General features: G+C 40.2%; 1 protein-coding gene across 1 annotated transcript in view; it reads left to right on the top strand.

The window, feature by feature from the left end:
- The first annotated feature begins 1,794 nt into the window (after window positions 1-1,794).
- Window positions 1,795-25,810, top strand: part of ARMC9 (armadillo repeat containing 9) — a 54,301-nt gene continuing 30,285 nt past the window's right edge. The window contains 10 exon segments of the mRNA XM_063408049.1: window positions 1,795-1,895; window positions 2,619-2,706; window positions 3,222-3,341; window positions 3,817-3,987; window positions 5,007-5,162; window positions 7,063-7,155; window positions 7,738-7,762; window positions 12,772-12,929; window positions 14,687-14,785; window positions 20,763-20,798. Coding sequence (XP_063264119.1) covers window positions 2,656-2,706; window positions 3,222-3,341; window positions 3,817-3,987; window positions 5,007-5,162; window positions 7,063-7,155; window positions 7,738-7,762; window positions 12,772-12,929; window positions 14,687-14,785; window positions 20,763-20,798 — 909 coding nt within the window. The 5' untranslated portion in view covers window positions 1,795-1,895; window positions 2,619-2,655.

A 25,810-nucleotide genomic window follows, 5' to 3' on the forward strand; every position in this document is an offset into this window, starting at 1 on the left:
TGACACAAGCTCACTGAATCCTGGGAGAGGCAGAGGAGAGCTGAAACCTGAGGCTCAGCATCCATCCAGTGGAGACCAAGCAGCTTTATGGCAGCCTGATGCTAGGGAGAGCAGAGAGGTTATGCAATTCCCTTGCCTGTTTTCTGTGCAGACAGCCCTGGGGAAGCGTTGCTGTGTAATTCAGAGTGTGAGCAGCATCTCAGCTGCCTCAGCACAGGACACTGGTCCAAGCAAACCACTCTACGCCCAGCTAGTCCCAGTAAGAGCAAGTCTGTGCTCCAACTCAACCAACAACGTGCTATCAACTAAAATCTCAAGTAACTTCCTATTTATTTATTGCCTCGAAGCTCCTTCAAGGTATTAACTGAAAATCCAAACCAAAATATTTTTGGCAATTAAGAGCTGAAGTATGGCACAGAAAATAACAGGATATTTAAGATTTGTAAAACATTCCTCTCTTCCCTGCTTGCTTTTGTTTTTAATGCAACCATTTGGAAAGGCTACTGCAAGAAGAAATTTCATGCAAAATCTTCCACTTGGGCACAGAGAACAGCCTTCTTTCAAAACAAGTAACAGGTTATGATCCAGTCTGGGATCTGCAACTGGCAGAGCCAGTGGCCCAGCCCCAGGAATGCTCAACTCCTGGCAGAGATGGGAGTGATACCTGCCTCAAAGAAAATCCAAACTGTGAAGCTGGGATGATGCCCTAGGTGATGATGAATGTCCTTCTTTGGCTACACAGGACAGTGGAGTCCTGCTTTTCAGGTTTGAGGCACAGGCCTCGCATCAGCCCAGGTGCTGGCCAGCAGTGGAAGTTCCCTTCCTTGGGCAGCACCTCCCTGAAAAGGATCCCTCCCCAAGAAGCATGACACAAGGCATAGCGGCCTTGCCTGCTCACTTGAATAGAAATTCTGCAAGAATGTGAAGAGAAAAAGAACCAAAAAATATGATCAAGCAAAGCCCAGATCCCACACAGCCCTTCCCACCATCCTGCCAGGGCACGATGTCAGTTCTGTCTGGCTTCTCAGAGGAGAAAGCCAGCTGGATGCACAGCAGCCTGAAAAATGAGACTCTGTAAATCCCTTTCTTTGGCTACAAGCAATGCCTCATCACCAAAACAAAGCAGGTCAGAGGGAACACAGGGAAATTCCACTGGAAATTGGAAATCCTATAAATTCCAGCTTTTAAAGGAGCAAAGATGGTGCTGCACTGCGTCTGGTTGTGGGAGATGCAGAAGAATGGGTCTCTCTGGTGGAACACAAGACCGTAGGAAGCGGGACCCAGTCCCTGGGCAGGACATACCTGACCATACAATGTTGTTTTACAGCGGGGAGCTAACGTTTGCTGGAAACCTGATGTTAATGGGAAGAACTTCATTACTGCTGTTAATTGAAAAAGGGACAAACACTCGGTACGGGGCTTGGCCAATCCTCCCCTTCCCTTTGATGGGGTTTCCATCAGGTAAGGCCTTGTCAGACACGTGCGGTCCTGGCATGGCTCATCCCACCGCGCCAAGGCCGGCGTTCAGCCTCCTCCCGCCGTGCAAAGCTCCACCCTCCCAGCCCGACATCTCTTTCAAACGAAACTTCCAAGCGAGAAGGCGGAGCGGGGGCACAAGAGCTCCTGTTAAGGTCTTTCGCCATTTCAAAACCCGAACGGACCCCAGATCCCCCCGGAGCCCCCTCAGGCCGCGGGACCCCGCGCCGCAGCCCCGCCCGCCGCACGACAGGCGGCGCTGTCCGCCCGACAGCCGCGGGCACGTGACTGCCCCGCCACGTGACCGCCGGCTCCGGGCGGCGATTGGCTGAGAGCGGTCACGTGCGCTGGACGCGCGCGGGGGCGGGGCCGCGGTTGCCGGGGCGACACCGGCGGCGACTGAGGGGAGAAGGGGACAGGTGGGAATGGGGGACAGGAGGGAGTGTGAGAATGGAGAACGGGGGAGATTGGGACAGGTGGGAATGGGGGACAGGAGGGAACGGGGGACTGGAGGGAGTGTGAGAATGGAGAACGGGGGAGATTGGGACAGGTGGGAACGGGGGACTGGAGGGAACGGGGGACGGGAGGGAATGGGGGACGGGAGAGAATGGGGGACTGGAGGGAACGGGGGACTGGAGGGAGTATGAGAATGGAGAACGGGGGAGATTGGGACACGTGGGAATGGGGGCCGGGGGAACTGGCACGGGTGGGAATGGGGGACGGGGGAGATTGGGACACCTGGGAATGGGGGACAGGAGGGAATGGAGAACAGGAGGGGATTGGGACGGGTGGGAGTGGGGGATGAGGGGATTGGGAGAGGGGGGAATGGGGGACAGGGGTAATGGGGCCGGGGGCGTGGGAAGAAGGGGGCTTGGGGCACGGGGAATTGAGGGACGGGGGGATCGGAGCGGGTGGGAGTGTGGGAGAGGTGGGACTGGGGTGGAGGATGTGAGGCAGTGGGATGTGGTGCAGGTGAGAGTGGGGCAGGCAGACCGTGGTGCCTGTTTGTGTCTCTGTGTGTGTCTGTGTGTCTGTGTGTGTGTGTGTGTCTCCTCACGCCCTGTGGAGGTGCCGTGGCTGATGGGCTGTGCTGTGTGAGCCTTGTGCTGTGCACTAACAGTCCCTTCTTTGCCATTTTCCAGCTTCATCAGCGATGAGAAGTAGCAGCAGCCCTTAGCAATGGGTGATGTTTTAGCCTACGAAGCAGAGTTACTTGGACTAGTGAAAGAGGTTGGTTTTCTCTTTTTATTACTTTTCTATTTTTTCTCTTTTTTTTATTGAAATGATTCTTGCAAGGCAAGATTTCTCAGTTTTTGCACTCAGAGCCAGACATTGTAAATGAGGTCCAAATTCTGGAGTTATTTATCTGGCTAAGTGTTGCTACAATCTGAAATCGTGCTGACTCCTATCATACTCTGTGGGTTCAAAAGGCTCAATGTCCATTAAATGCCAGCAATAAATTTTCTTTTTTGGTTGAATGAAGTTACTGGCTAAACCAAGAGGCATCATTCTTTCAGAGTGGGTGTCTCAGTTGTCTCTAGGCTGCAGGAGGAAATTGAGAGACAGTATTTTCCTACCACGAGGTATCAGTTCTTGGTTTATCACTTTGTGGTCTTTGGCATTTATGGACCATCCTGCAGAAAAACTGGCATTTCATGGATCATTCACTGAAATATTTATCACCTGAAAAAAGGATTCATCATTTATTGAAGCAGATATCATTCCTCTGTGTTTTTATCTTGTAGTATTTGGATTTTGGCGGATTTCAAGAAACAGTGAAAGTACTTAAAAAGGAATGTAAAATAAAAGGGAAGCCACTACCTAAACCAGCAGATGTTTCCTCAGAAGATTCGTCACCTGTTCAGGTAATGCATCATTTACATTTACTTTGAGTAATAATGAACACAGAGGCCACTAACCACCCTGTGAGTTATTACAACAGTGAACTGTCTGCACAGATTCTTGATTATTTAGGGAAGTCTCCTGGCAGTCTTCTTCCAGCACAGAAAACTTCAAGTTTGGGGTGTTTTTTTTTTTCAGAACTGCAGTCATTTTGAGCTCAAGTCACTAGTTTTGATTTACACTACTTTAAGGTTTTACTGATATGCTTGCAAATTTAGACTTTGTTTCTTGTACTGATGACTGATTCAGGCTCAAAGATATTAAAGATATGTGAAGAAAGAATATTTGGGTGGTCATTGAATGGTGGGAGATTTTAGAATAAAACTTTTAATTGGAAGTGTTCAGATGGCACTGGAATTCTTCATTCACTAACCTACTGCTGAGAAAATCTGGCTCTTCTGAGTTTGGGATTTCACTTGATGTTTTTCCCTTTCACAGGAAGGAATACTTAGGGCATTTGAAGATGGTGATCAGAAAGTTTTCTTCCAGCTCTGGGAGGAGCATGTTTTGTCTTCAGTCCATGACAGTGATCCAGTTGCTCAGAATCTGGAGTTCTATCTCCACATCTATTTTGCCATCTTCCTCTTGAAACAAACTGTGGGAAAGCCTGTAAGTTTAGTTCACAATTCAAACCTCAGATTGCTGTTGTTTGTTTTACTTCGTGTATTTGTCTTTAGTATGGATGAGGATGGGATACTTTCTGAGAATCATTCCAGGAATACGTATCCACTTTTGGCCACAGTCTGCATTTTCATTCAGCCAGATCATTTGTATTGTGGAGTACAGAGATGGAAGTTGGAGCTGTCCTAATCCCAAAGTTCCTGAAGTATTTCAACTCAGAAAATACCAAAATGGCAATACTTCCACACTTGTAATTGTAGATCATAGCAGATTCTTAAAACACTTATTTTGCTCTGAGTTTGGACTGAAGCTGTGAGTTGAAATATAATAATTTCTGATTAAATGGGAAACCTCAGTTTTGACGAGCTCAATATATCATGCTGAGAATTATAAATCCCAAGATATTACAAAATAAAATCTCTGTTACATGGGACTTCTGTGATGAGAAGATGTTTAAGTAGCCTGGACTCAGCCAGATCAGCCAGGGTTTAATAGCTCCTGGCCTTTACCTGTCAGCTGCTGCAGGAGTATTTGCATGCCTGCAGTCTGTTTTCCAGCCTCTAAGGAGCTTTTGTTCTGTTCTGTGTGCCACCTCCACTTCCCACTACTGTGCAAGTGGATTTTTTTTGTTTCTGCACTTACTACTGAAGTAAAGCATGTCTAAAGCAGGTGTTTTCTCTCTGCCTTGAGTGTAGCAATGGCATTTTTCTGTAAAAATCTAGCCTGAAGTGAACAGGAGTAATTTACATGCAAAAAACAATTGTCTGTCTCTTCTTTGTTTTGACCTGGATGACAGAAAAAACAGTATTGGTTTATGTTTTCCTTTATGACTGGTGAAAACATACAGTATGTTTTCTAGTTAAATGAAGACTGGTTTTTAGATAACAAATATTCCAGAATTTTGAAACTTGGTATTGATACACTTGGGTCTCTTCTTTTATTTGCCAGCTTTACAGGGCATTCAGAATGGTCGTTTTCTAAATTAAATCTGTTGCTTTATTTCCTAGGACAAAGCTGAACTTGAGGAAAGGATTTCTTATTTCAAGGCATACCTGGAAACAAAAGGAGCTGCACTGAGCCAGACTACAGAGTTTCTTCCCTTCTATGCTTTGCCTTTTGTTCCCAATCCCATGGTACATCCCTCATTTAAGGAACTTTTCCAGGTAAGTGTCTGTATTACAGAGATTATTTTATGATGATTTACAATGAACACCCTCAAGGGGGGTGTTGGGAGACTTCCAGAGCTGTGGTTTGATGTTCCAAAGTATTGCTGGTAATTGCTGTGGGGAAGGTACAGCCACCATTTCCCCTGCTGGTGGCTTCCTCCTGCAGTGTAAAACTGCCCTGCATTTTCTCTGTTGTGCTGGAAATGTCTGATTGTGCCAAGTCTGATTGACTTGGACTGGATCAAGGAATTGCTCTCTTGCCTGTGGATATGTGTGTAAACAGCTCCCACTTACACATACCTACACAAATCTGTTTGTAAAGCATGTACAGTATTTTTTAGAGTTATTTTCCGCTTCCCTGACCGTGTGGACAGTTGTGCTGGCCTGGCTGAGCAGCTGTGGGCAGCCACTCTGGTGCAGGGAGATGTCTTCAGCCTGCATTGCTGCCACACTGCTTTTGATACCAAATCAAAGCTTAAGTGATACTTGTCCTAGGGCTGACTTTGGGTGTACCAGCTGATGAGGAGCTCCAGTTAAACACCAAAAAAAGGCATATCCTGTCATTTTCCTTCGGGACTAGCTATAAATAATGAGATAGACTGGTTGACCTCAGAGATGGAATATGACTACTTTTTTAAAAATTATACTTAGCAGCATTTTTTTAATGCCTTATCTAAGATGAGATCCTCAGGTTTATTCTGAGTAACCCAGTGTCCAAGCTCTTAGTCCACACTCACTCATATTTTCTTGTGGGAATTGTTCCACTCATTCCATGTTAATGTTGAAACACAGATTGTTTTATGTTTGAGAAAGAGCAGCAGTGAGTCACCAGTTTACTAAGCAGAGTTCTTATGGCATGTATTTTTCTCAGGCATCTGATGCTTTATATAGCTGGAGTTCCTGTCCGTTTGTGTAATAATACATCTTGAAAAATCATATGCGCCCCTCTCTGTAGGAGACAGGGTTCCTTTGGTAATATACAGCAGGCTGTGCTACACCACTGGCTGGCTATGAGCTGGTAAAGGCAACAAGTAAATTCTGTGCACTCTCCAGCATGGTGAAATAAGGGCAAATCTGAGCTGTGAGAACTGCTTGCAACATATATGTATACAGCAGTAAATTTAGGGAGCTCCTGCTACTTGTTGGAAGACACAGCACTTTTTTTGTCGGCTGGCTTTTCCTCAAGCAGAAACCAGCTTCACTGAAGGCTTGAAATAAAAGACATGAGTATTTGGTGGATTCCTAGGTGGAGTTTGCCTTTTTTCCTTAACTGTTATTTCCTTGTGTGTATGAGACACTACGTCAGGCAGAGGACAGCATTCCAGTTAATGTTTTTTGTCTGTTCTGCTGATCTGTTTTTCCTGCATGAGCTGTTTTTCTCCAAATTCTCATTTTAGAAACATTGTACCAGTGTCATGTCATGATGCTTGCAGTAGTTATTGACAAGACTTACAATTCCCAGATCTTGTTAGGAGCAAAGGATGAAAATCGAGCAGTGCAAAATCACAAACTTTGTACTCTATTTAATACATGTGGAAATAATTTTTTTGTCTTCTTCTCATGTTGCTTGTCTTTTAAAGGTGCTTTTACTTTTGAGGCAATTGTTGCATATGCATACAGGGCACCAACACTGTGTGATAGTTTTGTACTTTAAATAAAGCTACATTGTGTTTCTAGAACTCTTGTCTAGGAATAGTACTGAACTCTCCTCTGACTTTTTATGCTTTTATGGGGAGAGAGCAAATACACTCACTTCAGTAACAGTGAAGGGAAAATCTTTTCAATCCAGCGCTGGCTGCCTTGTTTACTAGTGGGAAGTTGCTGTGATCCAAGCAGTACTTTCTGCAGAGTGTACATATTTGGTGAACAACTGTCATTATTTGTTTTTCTTTTCAAGGATTCTTGGACATTGGATTTAAGGACAAGATTGGAAAAGTTCCTGTCTCTGACTCTGAAAGCCAGACAGACTCCTCGGCTTCTCACTATATTTGTATCCTTCTAAGAAAACACTTTGCAGATAATCAGAAATACTGAAAAGAGGCAGATTTAGTGCAGAATTGCAATGACATTGCAGTTCAGTGTTTTTATGATAGGAAACATTGCTTATATTCCACATTCAAAAATAAGCTTTTGACAAAGTCATATAAAAACCATGTACAGATCCATATGAACCTACATGTTTGTCGTGTGATCATTCTTTGTTTCCATGTACAAATATAGGATACCCAAAGGCACCAACCTGACCTGACTTCTTCCTTAGCATTTTTAAACCTGATAGTTTTTTAAATTAGCCATTTCAGGGGCTAGCTGAAAGTTTTCCAGGGCTTTTAGGGTTCTAGAAATTATTTTCACTCATAGGTCAGCAGAAGACCTCAAGTCCCTAGGCAACATTGTGAATTGTGCACTTATGAGATTTTCATGTATTTATTGTTGATTTGTGTGTTCTGAGGAGTATCAGGCACTGGCTGGGGCAGTAGGAGTATCTGGCTTGATTGAGCTTCTCATTCTGAGTCTCTGGAACAAACACTGAAAAGAAGCACATTTTCCTGAGCTGCTCTTACCCTTGCAACAGAAGGATAGTGGACAGTGCAACAAAGGTAAATACTGGGCTGTGGTAAGGATGTTCTATAAAATTGTCAGGGACTGTGACAGTAGTGGGAGATTCACCTGCAGGGATGGGGAAACCAGTGACACATGGCAGAAAGTCCTTGGAAATCCAGACCCCAGTTTTGGTGATAGCTGTTGGTAGCTTTTCAGTAAGGTTCAAGCAGTCAATAAGTATCAATAAATATGGACTATATGGAAATGGGAAAGGGCCTAGTAGTGGGATTTGTATTAAACATCTATTCTGTCTTGAAACATGGTAAAAACAAGTGGGGGACTCTATACAAAGTGCATAGCAGCTCTCCTTTTCAAATTCTGATGAAAGTAAGTTGCCTCAGATTCCTTTCCCTTGTTTCCAGGTTTTATGTCTCAATCCGTTGTTCTGACAACTCTCTTATGATCTTAGACAAAGTTGATTTTTGTTCCTCTTTACTCACTTTGTTTAAATAATACCTCCAATATTGGTATTAGCATATTAGTATCTCCTGAATAAGAATGTGTTCATTTAAGTGTGATTGGCTGATGTGTTGCATTTTGAGGTAAGCTGCTTATACACACTTTAATAAAAAGTGTGTGTGACTTGGGGCCCTTTAGAAATAATAATATCAGCACAGAATCCTGTTAGATGCTGGTAACACTTGAAATATGTGCCTTTTAAAAATCAATTCAATAAATAGAACTTAGGTTTCCTACTACCTTGCATTAATTTTTTCACTTGACTTTCTGCATACTCTTTCTAGTTAGGGATCTACATGAGACCAGTTGAATTCTTAAAATTACTTTTTCTCTTGAGTTATTTTAATCTGTAGGTTTACCCTGAGGATTTACTTTTTGTAGATTCAATTAAGCAGAAAGTTAGGTTTTCTCCTAGTGTGAGTTCCATGTATTTTCTTTGTTGTTTTGTGTTTTGTTTATTATGTTTTGTTTATTTGTGTTTATTGCATTAGACTTTCACTGAATAATAGAAAGGTCTTTTGGATTTCTATTTTCTGGAAATTACACTTTTTCCTTGTGGAGGACTTTCCTGAAGGTAATAATCCCATGCTCTTATGAAAAAGAAAAAACTATGCAATTGGACCTGACTTATTTGGGCCTAATTATTTTTAATTTGTTTAGGTTCTGTGCTTTGTACAGGGACTGTCATGGAATTCAGTTCATGCAGGTCAGCCTTAATTTGGAGACCTGTTACGTGCCTTGGTGATTGAGTCAGTTTGGATCTTTCATAAAGGTTACTTGAGGACTGTCTCGTATGAAGATTTCCAAGAGGTTATTTATGCAGTATCCTGCTCACATCACATGGGATCCACAGCACTTACTCGCTGCTGGAGAATATTTACTTTATCAGTGAAGGGGAAATGCAAAGAAAATTTATAGGCAACACATGAATGAAGAGCAGTAAGGCAGAGTCCTTAAAACAGCCTTTTGTAAATAGTTGCCAGTCATCAGTCTGACATGCTGAAGTACTTCAAGTTCGGGTGGGGTGGTATAAATGCTTTTGAGGGTGTCCTGGAGTTTTCAGTGTGTTTACCTTGCCTGATTTACCTGCTACACTCTGGCTTTTTACCCATTTGCTAAAAAAATTCAGTTCCTGTATGACTTCCAAAGCTATTAGTGTGGCAGTTGTGCTTAACTTACAGTTCTCCCATATGTTTTCAGTTTGGCTGGAAAGGAAAAAATTGCAGAATGGTTGGCATCTTGCACAGAGAGCTTCAGACCTTCTTTGTGTCCTCTCTGCTAGCAGGAACTGAGGGAATAAAGTATTTGGAAGTGTGTTCAGCTGCTGTTCCCTTCACTGCCTCATTACAAATCTCTAGTTGAGTTCACAGCCACCCTTGCACCGTTTTGGGGAGGGGGAGGGTGGAGGAAGAGTGTCAGGCTCCTGCACTAGAGAAGTGTGACCTACCTGTCTGTGAAGATTTGCTAAAGTCTAAATGACTTTTTATGTGAAAAAATGTCGGTTTAGAGTATGGATAGTAATTTTTATTAAGCAAGAAGGAGACTCCTGCTTCTCCTAAGAGCAAGATTTGGTGTCCAAGAGCAGCTCCTGAGACCTGCAGCTCCTCTGCTCAGAGCTCTGCTTCCCTGTGTGCAGGAGCTCAGCTGCCTGGAGTCAATGCTTCTGGACAAGTGTGTGAAGGTGGGCTGAGATGAGATACAAAGAGAGCAAGCACAGGTTCAGGAAGTGTATTCCAGGGGTAGGTAAGTTGTAAAGGAAAACAACCAATCTCTCACTTGGAGAGAAAAGGTTATCATGGAATTAAGTGCATGTGTGTAACTCTTTGGCTGCTTGTAGGAGCTGGAGTTAGAAGACTTGGCAATTGCACACATGAGAGAGCAGGCAAGAATTCTGGTAGAAACATGCAGTACAGATGATGCCTAGTGCCAGCAAATTCATTTGGCAGAGTCACAAGCTTTACTGTATCTTGTATCTTCCTACACCAGGAGATTAGTCCTCTGTGCTGTATTTTTTTCTCTCTTCCTCCTCATAAGAATAATGTTTCTGGTAGGTATTTGGTCTAGGGTTTTTTTTCCCTCCTCCATAAGCTTATCTTATGTGCAAAGCATTTGTCAGTGCTGGGAGTTGTGTCTGGGAAAGAGAGAAGCCACGGTGTTACTCTGATTCCTGTAATGATACAGTTTCATCACTATTGCAAGGTGACATAAATGGCAGCTGAAATGCCCCTGAAAGGTCCCATTTCCTTTTACCAAATCTGGACTGGGATGGTGATGATTTCCTGTTTTAAACAAGGATTTTAATACTAGTTTTTACCTGGGCTGGTAATTCCCTGTTATAGGGATGTGGCAGGAATGCAAGCAGGGGATGGGGCAGCACAGGACCAGCTCTTCTTGCCAGGGATGAGAGCTTCCTCCTCTTCCAGCAACAGAAGCTGTCATGAAAGACTTTCCCCTTTTCAATAAATTACTTATGTGTGAGAAGACAGTGATATAAAAAATGCAAGATATGCCAAGACTTGGAGATTCCTCTCAGACACCCTTTTCTCAGTTTATTTTTGATAATCCCTAGATTTAAGAGCCAAGGGGTAAAATTGGACCCTGTTTCTGAATTTCCAAGACTAGTGTTCATGAGTGCCATTGAGTTTTGGTTATGTAGTTTTTTCCTGCTGACTGCATTTGGAAAACATATTTTCATCACTGGAAATTTTACCCACTGGGCTATGAAAAGTAAGTAAAATCTGAGAGGGTTTATGCTTTGTGATTTGGTGCTTCCAACTTTCCTCTGAGTGAAAGTCACGCTCTAGATACGTCCACTGGAAATTTTTGAATTGAATGTGTTGTGTCACAGTTAAATAAAAAAAATTCCCATTTCCTGATCTAGGCAACAGAATAAAGTGCTGGAGTAGCTACTTTTGTGCAATGGTTGCTCTCAGAATAATTTTTAGTTTAGAAAAATATTCTTGTTATGAAGCTGTATCATATTAAAGCTGTGGTAGCTGCTTAACAGAAATGGCTGTGAAATAAAAACAAAATCAGAATTGAATTATTATCAAGGCTGAATAATTTGGTTGTCTTTGGACGTTATCTTAACTCTTCTGATTTTTAAGTTAATATTGATTGGAGTTGAGATGATTTTAACAGCTTACAGAATTGTAAAAAGCTTAGTAGTTTCAGCAGAGTTGTTTAATTTAAGTATTCTAGTGGTGTTTTGTTTACTGGTCTGAGATTTTTTTAAAGTGCATTTTACTGGATTTGAACAGGATCTGTGGCTTGTCACAGCTTCTGTTGTTATTTCACATCAGGTCTAGCTCCCTCCTAGGAAGTGTGAGAAATATTAGGGTGGCTTGATTTGCAGCTTGGTGTGAGGTGTCCTTCACAAACCCTGCAGGTGCAGAATGCTGTGGTTCATGAATGGTTCTCAGAAAGCAGCATCCTTAGAGGGGAGTGAATACTTTTACTTTGAGAGTAAAATACTTGCCTTGTTGGTTTTTTATGCTCTTAACTTGTAGAAGTATGAAAAAATACCTTCTATTACTCCATGTTTTATACTGATTGTCAGTTTATAACTGGTTTATAGCTAAAGTCCACCAATGCACACTTTCTTTAGAAGATCCCATTAAAAAGATAACTTTGTTATATTTTCTGAAAGCAAAAATAGGCTGTTTTGCCACCTACTGCTTTAAACATCAGTGAGGTAAACTGTGTCATATTGGGTTGTTTAGAATGCTTTACTTTAAGCCAGAAAAATTTAAATCTGTGAAAGGGAATCCTACTTTAGTCTGAAGCTCCACAGTCAAGCTGATTCCTTCCCACTGTTTAACAAAATATCCTCTGGTAAATATTGCATCTGTTTGCAGATGGGCCTGATGCCATTGTCACAACACTAGAGCAGTACTGGCTTCTCAGCAAACCAATTTAAAACATAATGTTCTAGCAAAATACACAACATCAGCTGTAACAATAGAATTATTGTGCCTCCCCTCATGGTTTTGCCTGGTCACAGAGGTGTGTGGACCACAGCTCCAGGTTCCCTGCCCAGTTCCATGCAGAACGCTGGTTTGGCTTGGTCTGAGGCTGGGGTGGAGTACACAGATTCTGGTACTCAGTTTGCTTTTGTCTCTAAAGTAATTGAACCTGAAGGAACAAAATGTATCAGAAATGTAACTTTTTTATAATTCAGATAGAAATGAAAGACAAATTTGAGTTTATTTTCAGAAACTGAGGATATTAAAAGTAAGCGATACAGTTTACCATCAACCATTAAATAATGGATTATCCTCTTCACAAATTTATTCAGTGATGTTTACTGCCTTATAGCTGTGTTGCTACTGTAACTGTGAAGCAGTTGGTTCTCTGGACAATTAAAGCTTAATAAATACTCGTAGGTGTTGCAATGAAATGGAATCTTGCTGGAAGTGTGAAATTATCCTTGTAGCCAAATTCCACACCTCAGAAATTGAGATTGTTCCTCCAGAGCAGTAAAAATGCTTGTAGGTTCTTGAATAGGTGATGCTATTTCTTTTTTTTATTATTATTCTCTTGACAGAAATGATGCAACATCTTCATCAACAGTTAGTGCAGCGTGAGCACAGGTACATGACCAATCTGAAACGATTTCAAAAGTTGCAGATGGACTACTATAATCTCCTTGGAGTCACTGCAGAGCTGGTGGATTCTTTGGCAGCCACAGTCACTGGCAAGATGGTAAGAGATGACCCAGATGTGCACTTGCTTCCACACCCCCCAGAAAATGGAGACCAATGGGTGAATTAAGCTTTGTAGTTATGAGCATTTCTGTTAGAGCTGTGGCTCTTTACTAATGAAACACAGCACTTTGGCTGAGCAGATCTCCCATTGCCCTGGTGAAGGAGGATAAAAGAAATGCAAAAAGTGGGTTGAATTGTGCTGGCTCAGAAATCTTGAAAGTGTTATCACCATCTCACAAGACATCTCAGATCTCTTGTGAGAGTCCCCTTTCGAGCTTTGGGATCAGCAGTGATTAGAGGCCATTTCAGTGATTACTGACTACAGTCCATCCCATCAACAATTGTTGTGTATTTAGAACTGCAGTCAGGTCTATTTTAAATTCCATGGTAGTGGAAACAATCTTCTTATCCAAAATTTTGGTGAGGAAGAGCTTTGCTCTCTGTTCTGCTGAACTGGACTTGTTAATTTAATTGATAAAGGGAACAGGGAGATAGGAGTGAATGAGTTACTCATCATGTAAAATGAGCCGTATGCGTGTGACTGGAGAAGGTACAACTTTCTTAGGAATATTTTTATATGAAAGTGATTGTCTTTTTCATGTGTTGTGCTGGCTCCTCTGGGAGCATAAGTTCTGTGTAACCTGAATGCTGTTCTTATGGAAGATGTTAGTGGCCTCTAGATGCTTTTAAAGGAATGGCCTAGCATTTCCTGTGCTGCCTGCTGAAAAGTCAATATGTACCTTCCTCTCTGCATCTGGGATCACTCCTCACTATTTCAGGGAAGAATTTACCTGTAAGGGTGGATTGTGCTTTACAGCAGATTAGGAAAGGTATCTGCTCAACAATAAAATGACAGTCATTCATTTGCTGCCTCCCATTTCACACCTCTGTGCTCTCCAGGCGATATCCAATTACCCTGTGTGGTTGGGAATGGGACGCTGGTTCTCTTCTGTTGTAGATGTTCAGTTCCCTTTGTGAGCCTTGTGCAGGGCCCTCGTTTGATGCTTCCCAAGTGTGTCCAGCTGAGGGAGCTCTTCCGTTATGGATCCTGGATTCTGTCATTTCTGAATCCAGAGTGGAGTTGGGTACTGAATAAAGTGATATTGAAGTCAAAACGTTCTGAATTTGAAGGGGTTCATTGTCCTGCTGAAGGTCTGGGAATATAAGAACTGTCCCCAGTTGCATTTCTACAGTCTCAGTCCTCTCATCTCTCTTCTGGGGAAGGTACTAACTCTCCTGAAATTAAGCTGTTCTGCTGTGGTGTAATTTCCCAAAACAAAAAAAATCCACTGAGATGTTTTGCACTGAAAAACAAAGTGCTGTACTGTGTAATTCATATTTATTCTCTCTGTTGTACAAGACAGTTGTGTAAGTTCTGTTCTTTAGGTAAACATCAGCATTGTTTCAAGCTCAAAACTGCTTCATTTTTAAATTTGATTTGATTTTGAACTTTTTCATTCACAAAAATCTGTATGGAAATAGAGGTGTGACAAAATCTGGTTTTCTCCTAGACTCTGCAAGTGTTTAGCACTAGTTTTGTGAATAGCATAACAATTCCCAGGTAAAGAGAATTTACAGTTTTTAAGATTTCTGTACAGAATGGTAGTTGCAGTATATACCTTGTGCTGTGTCAGTGAGCCTCAGGTGTGTGATTCCTTACTCTTTAAAAAAACAGCCTTTAATACAGAAACACTGTCTTGGTAGAAAGTGTAAGGTTTATGTAATCCTGTTCTCACTTTGTTTCTTAATTTTTAGATTACACCAGAGTATCTTCAAAGTGTTTGTGCTTGCTTGTTTAGTAATCATTTGAAACAAACTGTAGCACACAACATTGACTTCACAAGGCCTGGAACTGTAAGTATAAATTTTGGGGATTTTTACAGTAACTGTCTTAAAAGCCAATACTACTTAAGCTACATATAGAACAATAAATGTTCTGTAATGGGAAAGACAAAACATAATGTGTTCAAGCTTGTATAAAAATATGGCAATACACTGTTTTGTTGATCTAAGATACTGGTCAATGACCTGGTTGTGTAGTTATAGCTGTGTAAGTATGGTTAATTCTGTTATTGTGATGACAGTAAGATTTGTATCTGTAAAAATGCTAACAAAATGCTTTAAAAAACCCCAAACCAAATACTAAAACTAATGTTCTGAGTCTAGGGTTGGTTTTTACCTACTTGAGTGTTCTCTGGTTTCTTTTCAGATGACTGCAGTATGTCTCCCTCATTTATGTTCTGCTCAATCTCTTCTGCCTAAGTGGGGAGAGAGTTTTGGGGTTAGTTTTCAGCAGCAGAGGCAGCTTAGGGTTGTTTCTAGTGTCTATGGAACTATTCCTGTGAAATTTTAAATTACTTAATTATAGTGTAAGAGTGGTTCAGTGGTACAACTTCTTTTAATACTTCGCTTGTTCAAGTTTTTCAAATAAGCATTAATCGTAAAACTACATCAGAACATTTTACTAAGAAAATGTTGTGTACCACTGTTTTACAAAGACAAGCCAAAATCATGAAGAGTGCTTATTGTTTTTGCCATGGCAAGCATTCATGTGTACTTAACTTTGTAGCAGGGGAATTTAGTGAAGTGTCAAAGGAAAAGCAGAAGAAGATAAAATTCCTGCTCCATATTCTAGCCAAGATTTTTAATAACAATGATGCTATGGGTACATTTTGTTCCTCTTGAAAATTTGCTACAGAAAGATAAGGAGATAATACAAATGCTTCCTTTTCTTTTCTATGTGGTAATATTTTCAAAGATAAGTATTATTCCTCATTGCTCTTCAAGCTGTTTTAAATGCCCTCACTTTCCTGTTAATGGTCAGAACTCCTTTCTCTGACCTGCCATGAGTTCAGGAGGTGCACTCTTACACAGCCTGCAAAAGCTGCTATTTCAGGATTTCAGGAAGGAACCAGGATCTGTTTGGCTGCTCCCTCAATATTAGGTATTTTTGCCTTCTGATGTTGAGGTTGTGTGTGTTTCTCCTTCCCTCTACTGAGACCATCCATTCTGTACAGCCACGTGCCCTCCTGTCTCTGTTCCTGCTTTCTGCTTGCATCAAGACTTCTCTTTTTCTCCTGTGCTTTCAAGGTGCTCCGTTTGCCCAGGGTTTTGCTCATTATTTCTGTTCTTCTTATCATACACTGATCCTGCAGTCTCTTGAACTGTTTTTGGAAAGGGGTCATCCTTATGCAAGGTTCTGCTTGGGGGGAAAAATCTTTTAGGGAAGATTTCTGCTTCTAAAAGCATTTCTGCTCCAAAAGTGCCTTTGCCACTATACTTATGGCACTATGGCCACTTTGTCACAGTCTCCAGCTATGCAGATACTTTAGAGAAAGAGGATATGTTGGTGGTGGACTTTTTTTCCCTGCTGGAAGTAAATTTTTGTCTCCCTTAACTAGGTTAACCTGAGTAAAGCTGTGTTCTCCTGTCACAGTTGTATCTATTTTTATACGAGGCTTTGCTAGCAGAACTATTTCTGTATGACTTTGTGGCTCATTTATCCATTTATTTGAGGTAGTTGCTGTGACAGCCAAGCTCTCTAGTAAAGGACCAGTTCAGTTATAGCCCTGAGACTGTTTAGATTAAGGGTTTCTAGAGTGGTTTAGGTCACGCCTTGAGACTGAGGTTCCAGCAGCTACTGTGGTTGAACTCTCATGTTGTTTCTATAAGCAGATCCACACAGGCTCTCTGAGGCATTAGCCAAGTTTTGAAGGGCTAATCACAGTCTTTGCATATAGACATTAACTGCATCATAATCAGGTTTCCTCATCTTATCCTTCTGTCCCCTCCTGATTGATTGTATTTTCTTGATTATTTCCCATGTAAAGAATTCTGGTTTTATGCATGAATAGCAAACATGTAGAAACGCAAATAAAAGAAAAGTTAGAAGAAAAAATAGATATTCTCTTATGAAAAGAAAAATGAGACTGCTTTCTCATCCCAGAATATTTCTAACCACTCCCTGGCTTTGTTGATGCAGGAAGCCAGATGAGATGAAGTAAAATTCTGTTTGCCACTAGGCCACTCAGGCATGCCATTACTTTTTCTTCAAGGATTCAAGTACTTCATTGTTATACACTCAGATGTTATTGTTCTACCCTTAAGTGGTTTCAGGTTTTTGCATAAGTTTTGGAATAAAGCTGGAGGCACTGTGACCCAGGCTAAGTAGTAGCACGAGTTCACAGCATCTGTGCTGGATTTATGTTGGAAGATTCCTTCACTTTTTGCCCATAACTACTTAGAGGCACTAGAGTGTGGTCTTTCCAGCTACTCCATTTCACAAACCTCCTTCTGCTGTAAGAGGCAGCCAGCTGCATAATTGCAGAGGGAAGACACTAGCAAGAGGGGCAGCTACTCTGTTCATCCTTACCTTACCATCATCTTACCTCATTCTGTAGGCAAGATCAGTGAGAGGCTTAAAAAAACCCAGTCATTGTCTAAAGAGTTTTATCAGGCATTAAATATGGTGGTTTGTTGGTTGGTTTTTTTTTTCCCCACTTCACCTTGACTGTTCAGGATGATCCTACCTCACTGACATCACCAATGTTAGGACAAGACTCTGAAATAAATTGGTTCTACTGGATCAATATCTCTAAACAAATGAGCAGAAAAAGAAATAATTTGCAAGGAAATTACTCTTTTTTGTTGTACTGTCATGCAGCCTTTAATTTCTATCACTTTTATTTAGGGTACGAGTGGACATGCATTACATAGTTTGGAAAGAGGAGGTGCTTGAGTTCACAGCCAGTTGTACTGTTGCAGCTCAGGGGACAATCCAGGTTTTGAGTCAGGTTCTGAGAGCAGAAAATGCTAAAACTGCATAATTCTCTGAGATCTGTACTTGAGGTTTAGAGTATATTTTGTTAAATCAGCCACACTGGTAATTTTTAGTTACACTGGGAAGAAGGATTATATGAGTACTGTAACCAAAATGAAGTATTGTTCAAGGAAATAAAGGAGTATACCTTGGATTATATCCTTGGTGGCATTGTATGCAAAGTTGGTTTTGTTCCCAGAGCATTGTGCTTAACTTTTAATGTTGGGCAAAGTCGTATTGTGCAATAGAAAGCTGTGAGATCTCAGGCTTTGAAATTTCAATAAAGGTGACCTGTATCACTTGTCAATGTGCAAACATCAACTTCCTGGCTTGCACCTCACCATGGCTGGGTGCCTGTCCTTTCAAACTGGAAGAAATTTGTATCAGGAGAGCAAATCCCAGAGGCAAATCTTACTGAGCTGGCTTTGAGACCTGAGACAATGACAGCCCAAAGAGTTTTCCATTGTCATCGTACCCCGAAATCTTATTTAGCAAGGGCTTCTAGTGTCAGCTTTGTGTTCTCTGGTGAGCTGGGTTGGATCTCATCCTTTTGCAGAATAACTCCCTATCTCTTGCCAGCTCGTGAGCCTGTTCTACAGTCCATTAACAGGCTGCATCTGCTGCCTGCAGTGGGAGAGAGGCCACAGCACTGTGTTACAGTAGGGAGACGTTTCCAAGGCCTCTCTAAGCCCTGTTTTACCATCAGGTTTTTCTCTTAGCTGCAGCTGAATGTTATCACCACCTTCCATCATGTCATTTGACATGTGTGGTCCTGAATTGGGAGATAAGAAACCTGGGAGAATTGTCAGAGCAAAAGGTGTGGATTTAAGAAAAGAAGGTCAGAGCAGCAGGTCTGACAAGCTGAGGAAACCTTTATTTGAAGATTTAATCAATTCTGATTTTCTAGTGTTCCTTTAGATAGAGAACTGATGTGGGTAATGGTAAATTTGAAAAGTATAGTTTCAAGTACAGTAATCTATTACAGGACTATCACAGTCTCTTATATTTTTAACACTCTTGAGATGAGTCAAGTTTTATTTTTTTTTTTACAGATTTTCCATTTCTAGTCTTGATTTGTCTGGGGGATAAGAAGCAGGGGTTGTAGTTCTTGATGCCTGCAATTTTCTGCTCAGTACACATCATGAAGCCAAGAGGATTCTTCCTCTTTATCAGAAACACAGTGCATTCACACTCCATCAAAAGTAGCACAGGCTCAAATCTGAAACCCACAAATAGTTTTTTTTGATTGAAGTAAGGTGTACACCTTCCTGGAATATTTTGGATTAGGGATAAGGTAATAAGGTTCTCTAAGTTTTGGATTAGAGGCAAAACAGGAACTGCTTCTTCAGATGCAATTTCTGTCAATAGTAGAGACGGGTGTTCACCACTGGAGAATCTCTCTGTGACCTGAAAGCTGTAAAGTTGTTTGCATGTATTGCACCTGTGTCATGGAATAGAATAAATACCCATTATGTTTTTGCTGCTATTCAGTCTGATTATATTTACCTGTAGCTGCAATTAGGTGAATTAATGTCCCTTGCAAGTTTTGGGTCTCTTTTGATACCACTCTTGAAGCTGTGGAAAAGTAGTAGGGTGGGTTTTGTCACTGGACAAAATTACCAGCTCCACTGTAAAGTTAATCTGTCACTTACAAACTGCGAACAAGGAAGAATATTTTTTTATTTTTGGGATGGCTGTAATGACTACTATGGGCTCCTATTTTTCTTGTACTCTGTGTATTTTCTCAAACATGGTTTTTATTGCAACTGTGCACTTGCCATCAAGCTGTAATAGTTGGTGGCAAGTATTCCATTTCTTACTTATGAAATTTCTGCACCAGCAGGCCACACGAAACATAGGATCAGGGTAATAGAAGGTTTCTAGTTTGGGTTTTTTGATCTCTATCAATGTCATCCTTTTTAAATGAAGAATTTAAAATTTAAATTTAAATTGTCTTTGCCAGGAACTGTCTATATGTGTGTATAGCACCATGAATGTTAAAGTAATCATTCACATCAGGGAATTCTAAGTGTCATGTTAATAAAAAGAAGAATGATAGATTTTTTAAATTGGTTAAAGAATAAACAGAACTTTATTTTCTGCTCACAGTGAAGAGTGGCAAGTTTCTTATGTATTTTGTGTAAGGCTGTATATGTCTGTTAAAGAGCAGCCTGCTAAATAGGGTGTTTATGTGCTTATTCATCTGTACAAATATGTCTTCTAAAGTAAGTACTGGCAGGTTTGCACAAAAAGATTGGAAGCAGAATAATTAATATTGGTCTTATTTCATTGTGTTGAACTGTGTACTTTTATTTTTAATTAACACTGTTCTTTTTAGATACAAAGTTGTTCTAAGTATTTTAGTCTAATTAAGGAGAACATGGCATATTTTGTACTAAACTACTCAAACCATGAATTAGCACCATTCTTTATTTTAGTAACTACATCCTAAGTTTCCCTTCAGAGACTTTCTTAGTTTATCCCTGAAACCTTTTGGGATGAAGAATTGATAACATTGCTGAAACACCTTTAATTTGTCTCAGTCTCTGTTATGTGCTGGTCAGAAGCTCCAGTCAAAGCAAGTGTGGAGAATGGTGGCAGGTGCTTTCTCAGCAGCTGAGGTCTTCTGGTCCAGGCCATTTTCAGGGTATCTCTCTTGGCTGCCTCAGTGGAGTGAGCAGTACAGGTCATACATTCCTGTAAATTTGTCAGTGCTTTTTGTGTGGCTGTTCTGACACTGTGGAACAATGTGCAGCCCAGGTGTGTTTGCCAGGTGTTGGGAGGACAACTTCCAAATATATCAAAGAGACAGCAATTTCAATTCTAAGACATGCAAGTATGAAGATTGGGAGAACATGTTTATGCTTTTCTTTTCAAAGCTAATAATCTGATACTTTTTAGCTAATTTCTATTGGTTGTTTTTTTAGAACTGTGCATTTCTCTGTGATTTATTTCTGTTAACTTATTTTTTTAATCTTCTTTATTTTAATGTGTGTCTGTTTGCCTATAAAGGGATATTACTCTATGAGCCCTTGTGATGACGGATATGTAAGTGTCTATCTTTATTTCCTTTCACATTGCCTGCTCAGCCTGTCACAGTCTTTCTCTTTATTTCACAACGTGCAGCAATTTTCCCTGCTTTTTAACTTGTCATGACATTAACTCTGTGGTTTATGAAGAGGCAGAAAATGTGCAAGGCTTGAAAATTCTGCATGGGGAATGGAATAGATGTTCTGGGTAACCTTATGGCTTTATAATCTGCATAACATGGCATGTCAGCATAAGAGCAGCTTTGTCCACAACTTTTACATGGAACACAGCTTCTTATAGCATGCAGAAAGCAATTGTTTCTTCCATGGGATCATCTGTATATAGTATACATTCTCTCAGAAGTGTGCCAAAGCCAGCTGACCCCACAACACCTTTGACAAAACAAATAAATACTATTGCTCAAGATAATTGAGCAAATCCCCTCTTCAAAGAGATGTTTTGTATTCTACATATTTGTATTTTTTGTTCCTGAAGTCAAACTTTCAGTAGTAAAGGATATGAAATTCGTTCACACAGATAAAATGATCCTCTTTCTCTGAAAACACAAAATTATATTCTCTGTACTGCCTGTGACTTCTGTAACCCAGATGGAAGTTTGTATTCTGGCACTACTACAAGTACACCATAAGTATCTAATTTTGCCCACAGTCAGTGCATTCTTTGTGAAGAAGGGAAATGAGTCTACTTCTAAGTAAGTCAGTATGTAATCAATTGATAAAAGTGATTGACACCAATTCTGAAAAATGCCAGTCAATTTAAAATAATACTTATCTATATTTTTATCCGTTTCTTTAGGTAAAACAAGATTTTGCCTTTCAAGAAAAGCTACCTAAATTTCAAACATACATATCACCTGGAATTAAACACTTGTGGGCATTCAATTTTCCACTTAAAAAAACCATTTTATTTTGAGAAATAGTTATAGAAATATTTGATACGATGGGCTATTCCTTACATACTTATTTTTATCTTGATGTAGAGAACACTACCCACATCCACCTTGGGTGAAAGATCACCTTTATCAATCAACCTATTCCCATTGGTGACATGGATGTTCATAATGGATACTTTTTGCTTGATGTTAAGCATTTTGTTCCTTCATATAATGTTCTGTTTTGAGATTAAGAAAGGTTGATGACAGATGAACAATTTCGAATCAAATTATTTTTGCTAAAGAAAAGCTTTTTCCTTACACAGATTAGTACAAAGCATTGGTTAAATGTAACTTTATGCAATGTAGAATGTAATCGTTTACTGTGCAGAGTTGTTTATAAAATTTTTGTAGAGCTGTTTGACTCTGATTCTGAGGTATTTCTCTTTCAGTTCCACTCACTGTTTATGTATAGTATTTTATACTTCTTTCTGACATTTGTGTTGTCATTACATTATCACACAGTATTACTGTGTGACTTTTTAATGTACACATCAGATGTCTTAGAGAACCTGTTTTATATGGCAAGTGGGAAGTTTTCATAACAACATATCTCTAGTATAAGCAGGGAAAAAATAATTAAAAACATTTGCAGATCTTCTTATGAAATAATACTTTGCATAGCCCCAGTAGACCTGCCAGGTTACACAAGCTCAGGGTCTAATCCCTCACAGGCTGTGTGGAGCAGTATTCTTGTTATTGGTGTGTAACAAATGAACTCAACATAGATTTGTGAGTTCTAATAATTTGTAGAAATCTGCTCAAATTTTGATTTTACTCTTCACATGTTCATCACGTATCTTTGATTATTAATTTTGAATCTGCATTGAATTTATACTGAATTCTTACAGCACATTTTCAGAGTGGGAACTGAGGACAGGATCTGGCTATCAGCTTTGCCTTCAGCAAATAAAATTCATATATATTATGAATACATACATCAAAGGGGGATATGGCTTGAATATAGAGCTGCAGTATTTGATAAAATCAGTTGTGGTTTTGGCTTGCACATGAAGTGCATCTGCTTTCTTTTATAAATACTGATTTATTTTTTTCCCTTTGAACTTCTTTGGTTTATTCCATGCTGTTCATATTCTTCCCTGTCTTTGTTCAAAAATAAAGGGATGGCATCTGTGGCTAATGTGCATTGTGACAGAATTATTTTACTTAATGTGGCATCTGGTTTGGCTTTGGCAAGAACCAACACAAACATAAGTCATACCCCATGATCCTACCAGAATGAGCTGTGCTTGGGCTGCTTTTTTCTTGTGTTTCTCTCTCTTTCCTTAAGACACTGAGCTTCTGCATGTCTTTCAGTTATGACAAATGATCCTCTCTCAAGATAGGTTTTGCATGAAATGTATTTTTTTCAAGATGAAGTCTATGACTCTTGGGACATAGGAACATGTTTGCCCCAGGTTCTTCACACTCGGTCTTTCATTGGCAAGCTAATGTATACTGTTACTCAAAAGGTTAAAATTATGGTTAATCTGTTCCAGGAAAGACTGGGGGAAGGGCTTGGAAGAAAATGCCGAGGAAAATCTTGTAATCTAAGAAAAATGAGTAGAAGAGGAACTACTAAATCATATCTATTTATGGTGATCGTGCCATAAGTATTCAATTTTTAATAGCAAAATAGTAACTTGTAGCTCTTGCACTCTGCCATTCATTGGTATATCTCAAAACCCAGCTTGTCCAAGAGATTGGTGCCTGTATCTGCTTTTCAGATGAGAAAAATTGAGGCCCAGAGACAGGAAATGACGTGTTTGGATTCTGTCTGCAGTTGGTGGCTCAATCAGGACTAGAAGTCCATCTCCTGAGCCGATGCCTTACTCAGCACACCACAGATACAAATTAGCTTACTTATGACTAATTGCAGTAATGCAGATGAAAAGGAAGAAAGGAAACCTCTGCCTGTAACATGGTTGCTTTCTTTCTGCTCATCAGTGGTGCTGGACTGTAGTCAGATTGAGAAATGACAGTGCAGTGAAGAACAAACGAGCCCCCCAAAACTTTCTCCATTCCTGTTTAGCCTTCATGATTGAACCTGATGTAACATGAACTTTATCCTTATTACTTTCCCAGAAACAACAAAAGCCTACAAGAATTTCCTCCCTCCTGTGCAGGTTCTAGACTGATAAAGTGGGTCTGATCAGCAAAGTGACCAGGAGTTTCCAGCTCAGTGGTTCTGCCCTCAGAGCCCCAGAGCAGGACCTGCCTCACTCCCTGGTGCCTTTTTGAGTGTAGGAAGAGTACAGAAGGAAACCACAATAAATACCTTGCTGTGCTCCATCTGCTGGCTTAAAAAGTAACTTGGGAATTAATAGGACCTTGTCCCATTTGATCTGAATGTTTTTCAAGTTGAAATTCGTGGCGTTTGAAATTTTATAAAAGCTTGCAAAATCCTACATTTGCGAAAACGTTTTATTTGTGTAGAAGAGTGATATGGGCATATCTTAACCAGTTATCCCCTGGACAGATTTTGGTTGGAGCACGTTTTTCTAAGACAGCAAAGAGATGTGTGAAAAAGACTTCGTTGAGAAGCAGAGAATCTTTATATACATCTATACAGCCCTAGTGCCCTGCTCTGTTTCTTTTCACACTGTTATTCTCTGTTTGACCTTCCATCCCCAAGGGCTCTGTAATTTTTTTTTGCATTCAAGTGCTACAGTCACTTTCCTCTGTTTCCTCTAATGGAGAAAGGAGAAAGGTGCTGACAGAGGCAACGAAAGTGATTTGTGATTTCATTGCACATGCAGCTACAAGGTTGTAGGTTTTGACTGAGAAAACAGTTTTGTTTGAACAAAATTAACTCTTTATACTTACCGAAAATGCTAAGGAAAATGAAGGAGGGCAAAACAGTCCAGGGGCAGAGAAGATATTTAGAAAGACTTTTGTATTGTGTAAGATAAACTATGATGTGAGAACAGCTGGTCCAGACAGGTTGCTTTTGAGGTGTATGACCTGTAAATTGTCTATTGTGCACAAGTAATTCATTGACATAATATAAAACGCTTCCCAATGTGCATACAAGCTTATTTCACATCTAAGAGAGCAGTTCCTTACATGGAATGATACCCATGACGTTGTGTTTGCAAGAATATGTCAGTTGGTGCAATTCAATATTCTCTATGGTATTTCATGCTTTTTGTCTCCTAAATCCCACAGTTTTAAATCTGACAATAGACATCGATTATATAGTTCCCACTGAAAGAGGCTCAGTTAGGAGAGAAGACCAGTTTTACAGACATTAGTGGTAATGAGAGATTTTTAGCAGAGAGATCAGCACAAAGAGATGACATTGAATATTCTGCAAATACAGCATATAGTTGACATCAGAATGCATGACACAAAGCACTCTTATGCCAGAATTGCTGCTTCTTTGCTTACCTACAATTAAGACTAGCAAAAAATATTTACTGAGGCAGACAACTTTCATGTGGAACTTTTATATGGTGCTGGTGTTCCTTGTTGCACAGTGGTGCCTGTACAGGCACTTTGTCACCCTTCATCAGAGAAGAAATATTCAGAATTTAATTATAATGTCCTAGGCAGAACCACTAAGAAATAGCATGCTATTTCATGTTGGTTTTATCCAGACCGGAATACACAGTCCTGTCTTTACATCTTAATAATTATATATAGGGGTATATTCTGGTGGCAGCAGGCACTTGATAACATTAGTGTTGAAACAAAGAATTACAATAAATTTATATGCAGGAATGCATGCTGGGTCTCCAGTGAAATATTATTGCAATTTTAAAGGAATAAAAATTTGTGAAGTCAATGAATGTGCTTAGCAAGTCCTTCATCTTCCTCAGCAGGCTTCAGATAGTAGTTTCTATTCATTTTTTATTACTATTTTTTAAATGCTTCAAGCATACATAATTTGTGGAGTATGTGGGTGAGGATAATATAGCCAGATCAAAAACAAAAGAGATTTTTACCTGGGAAACACTTTAAGGGAAAAGAAAGATAAACACTGAAGTGCTCTTTCTTTATTGCTATTTCTGGTTTACAGCACAGGTTTTTATAGGAAAAGAGCTGACGAACGTTAGTGAAATGAGGTCACTTCAGA

The sequence above is a fragment of the Prinia subflava genome, chromosome 11, assembly GCF_021018805.1.
Source record: "Prinia subflava isolate CZ2003 ecotype Zambia chromosome 11, Cam_Psub_1.2, whole genome shotgun sequence".
Classification (NCBI taxonomy): Eukaryota; Metazoa; Chordata; class Aves; order Passeriformes; family Cisticolidae; genus Prinia; species Prinia subflava.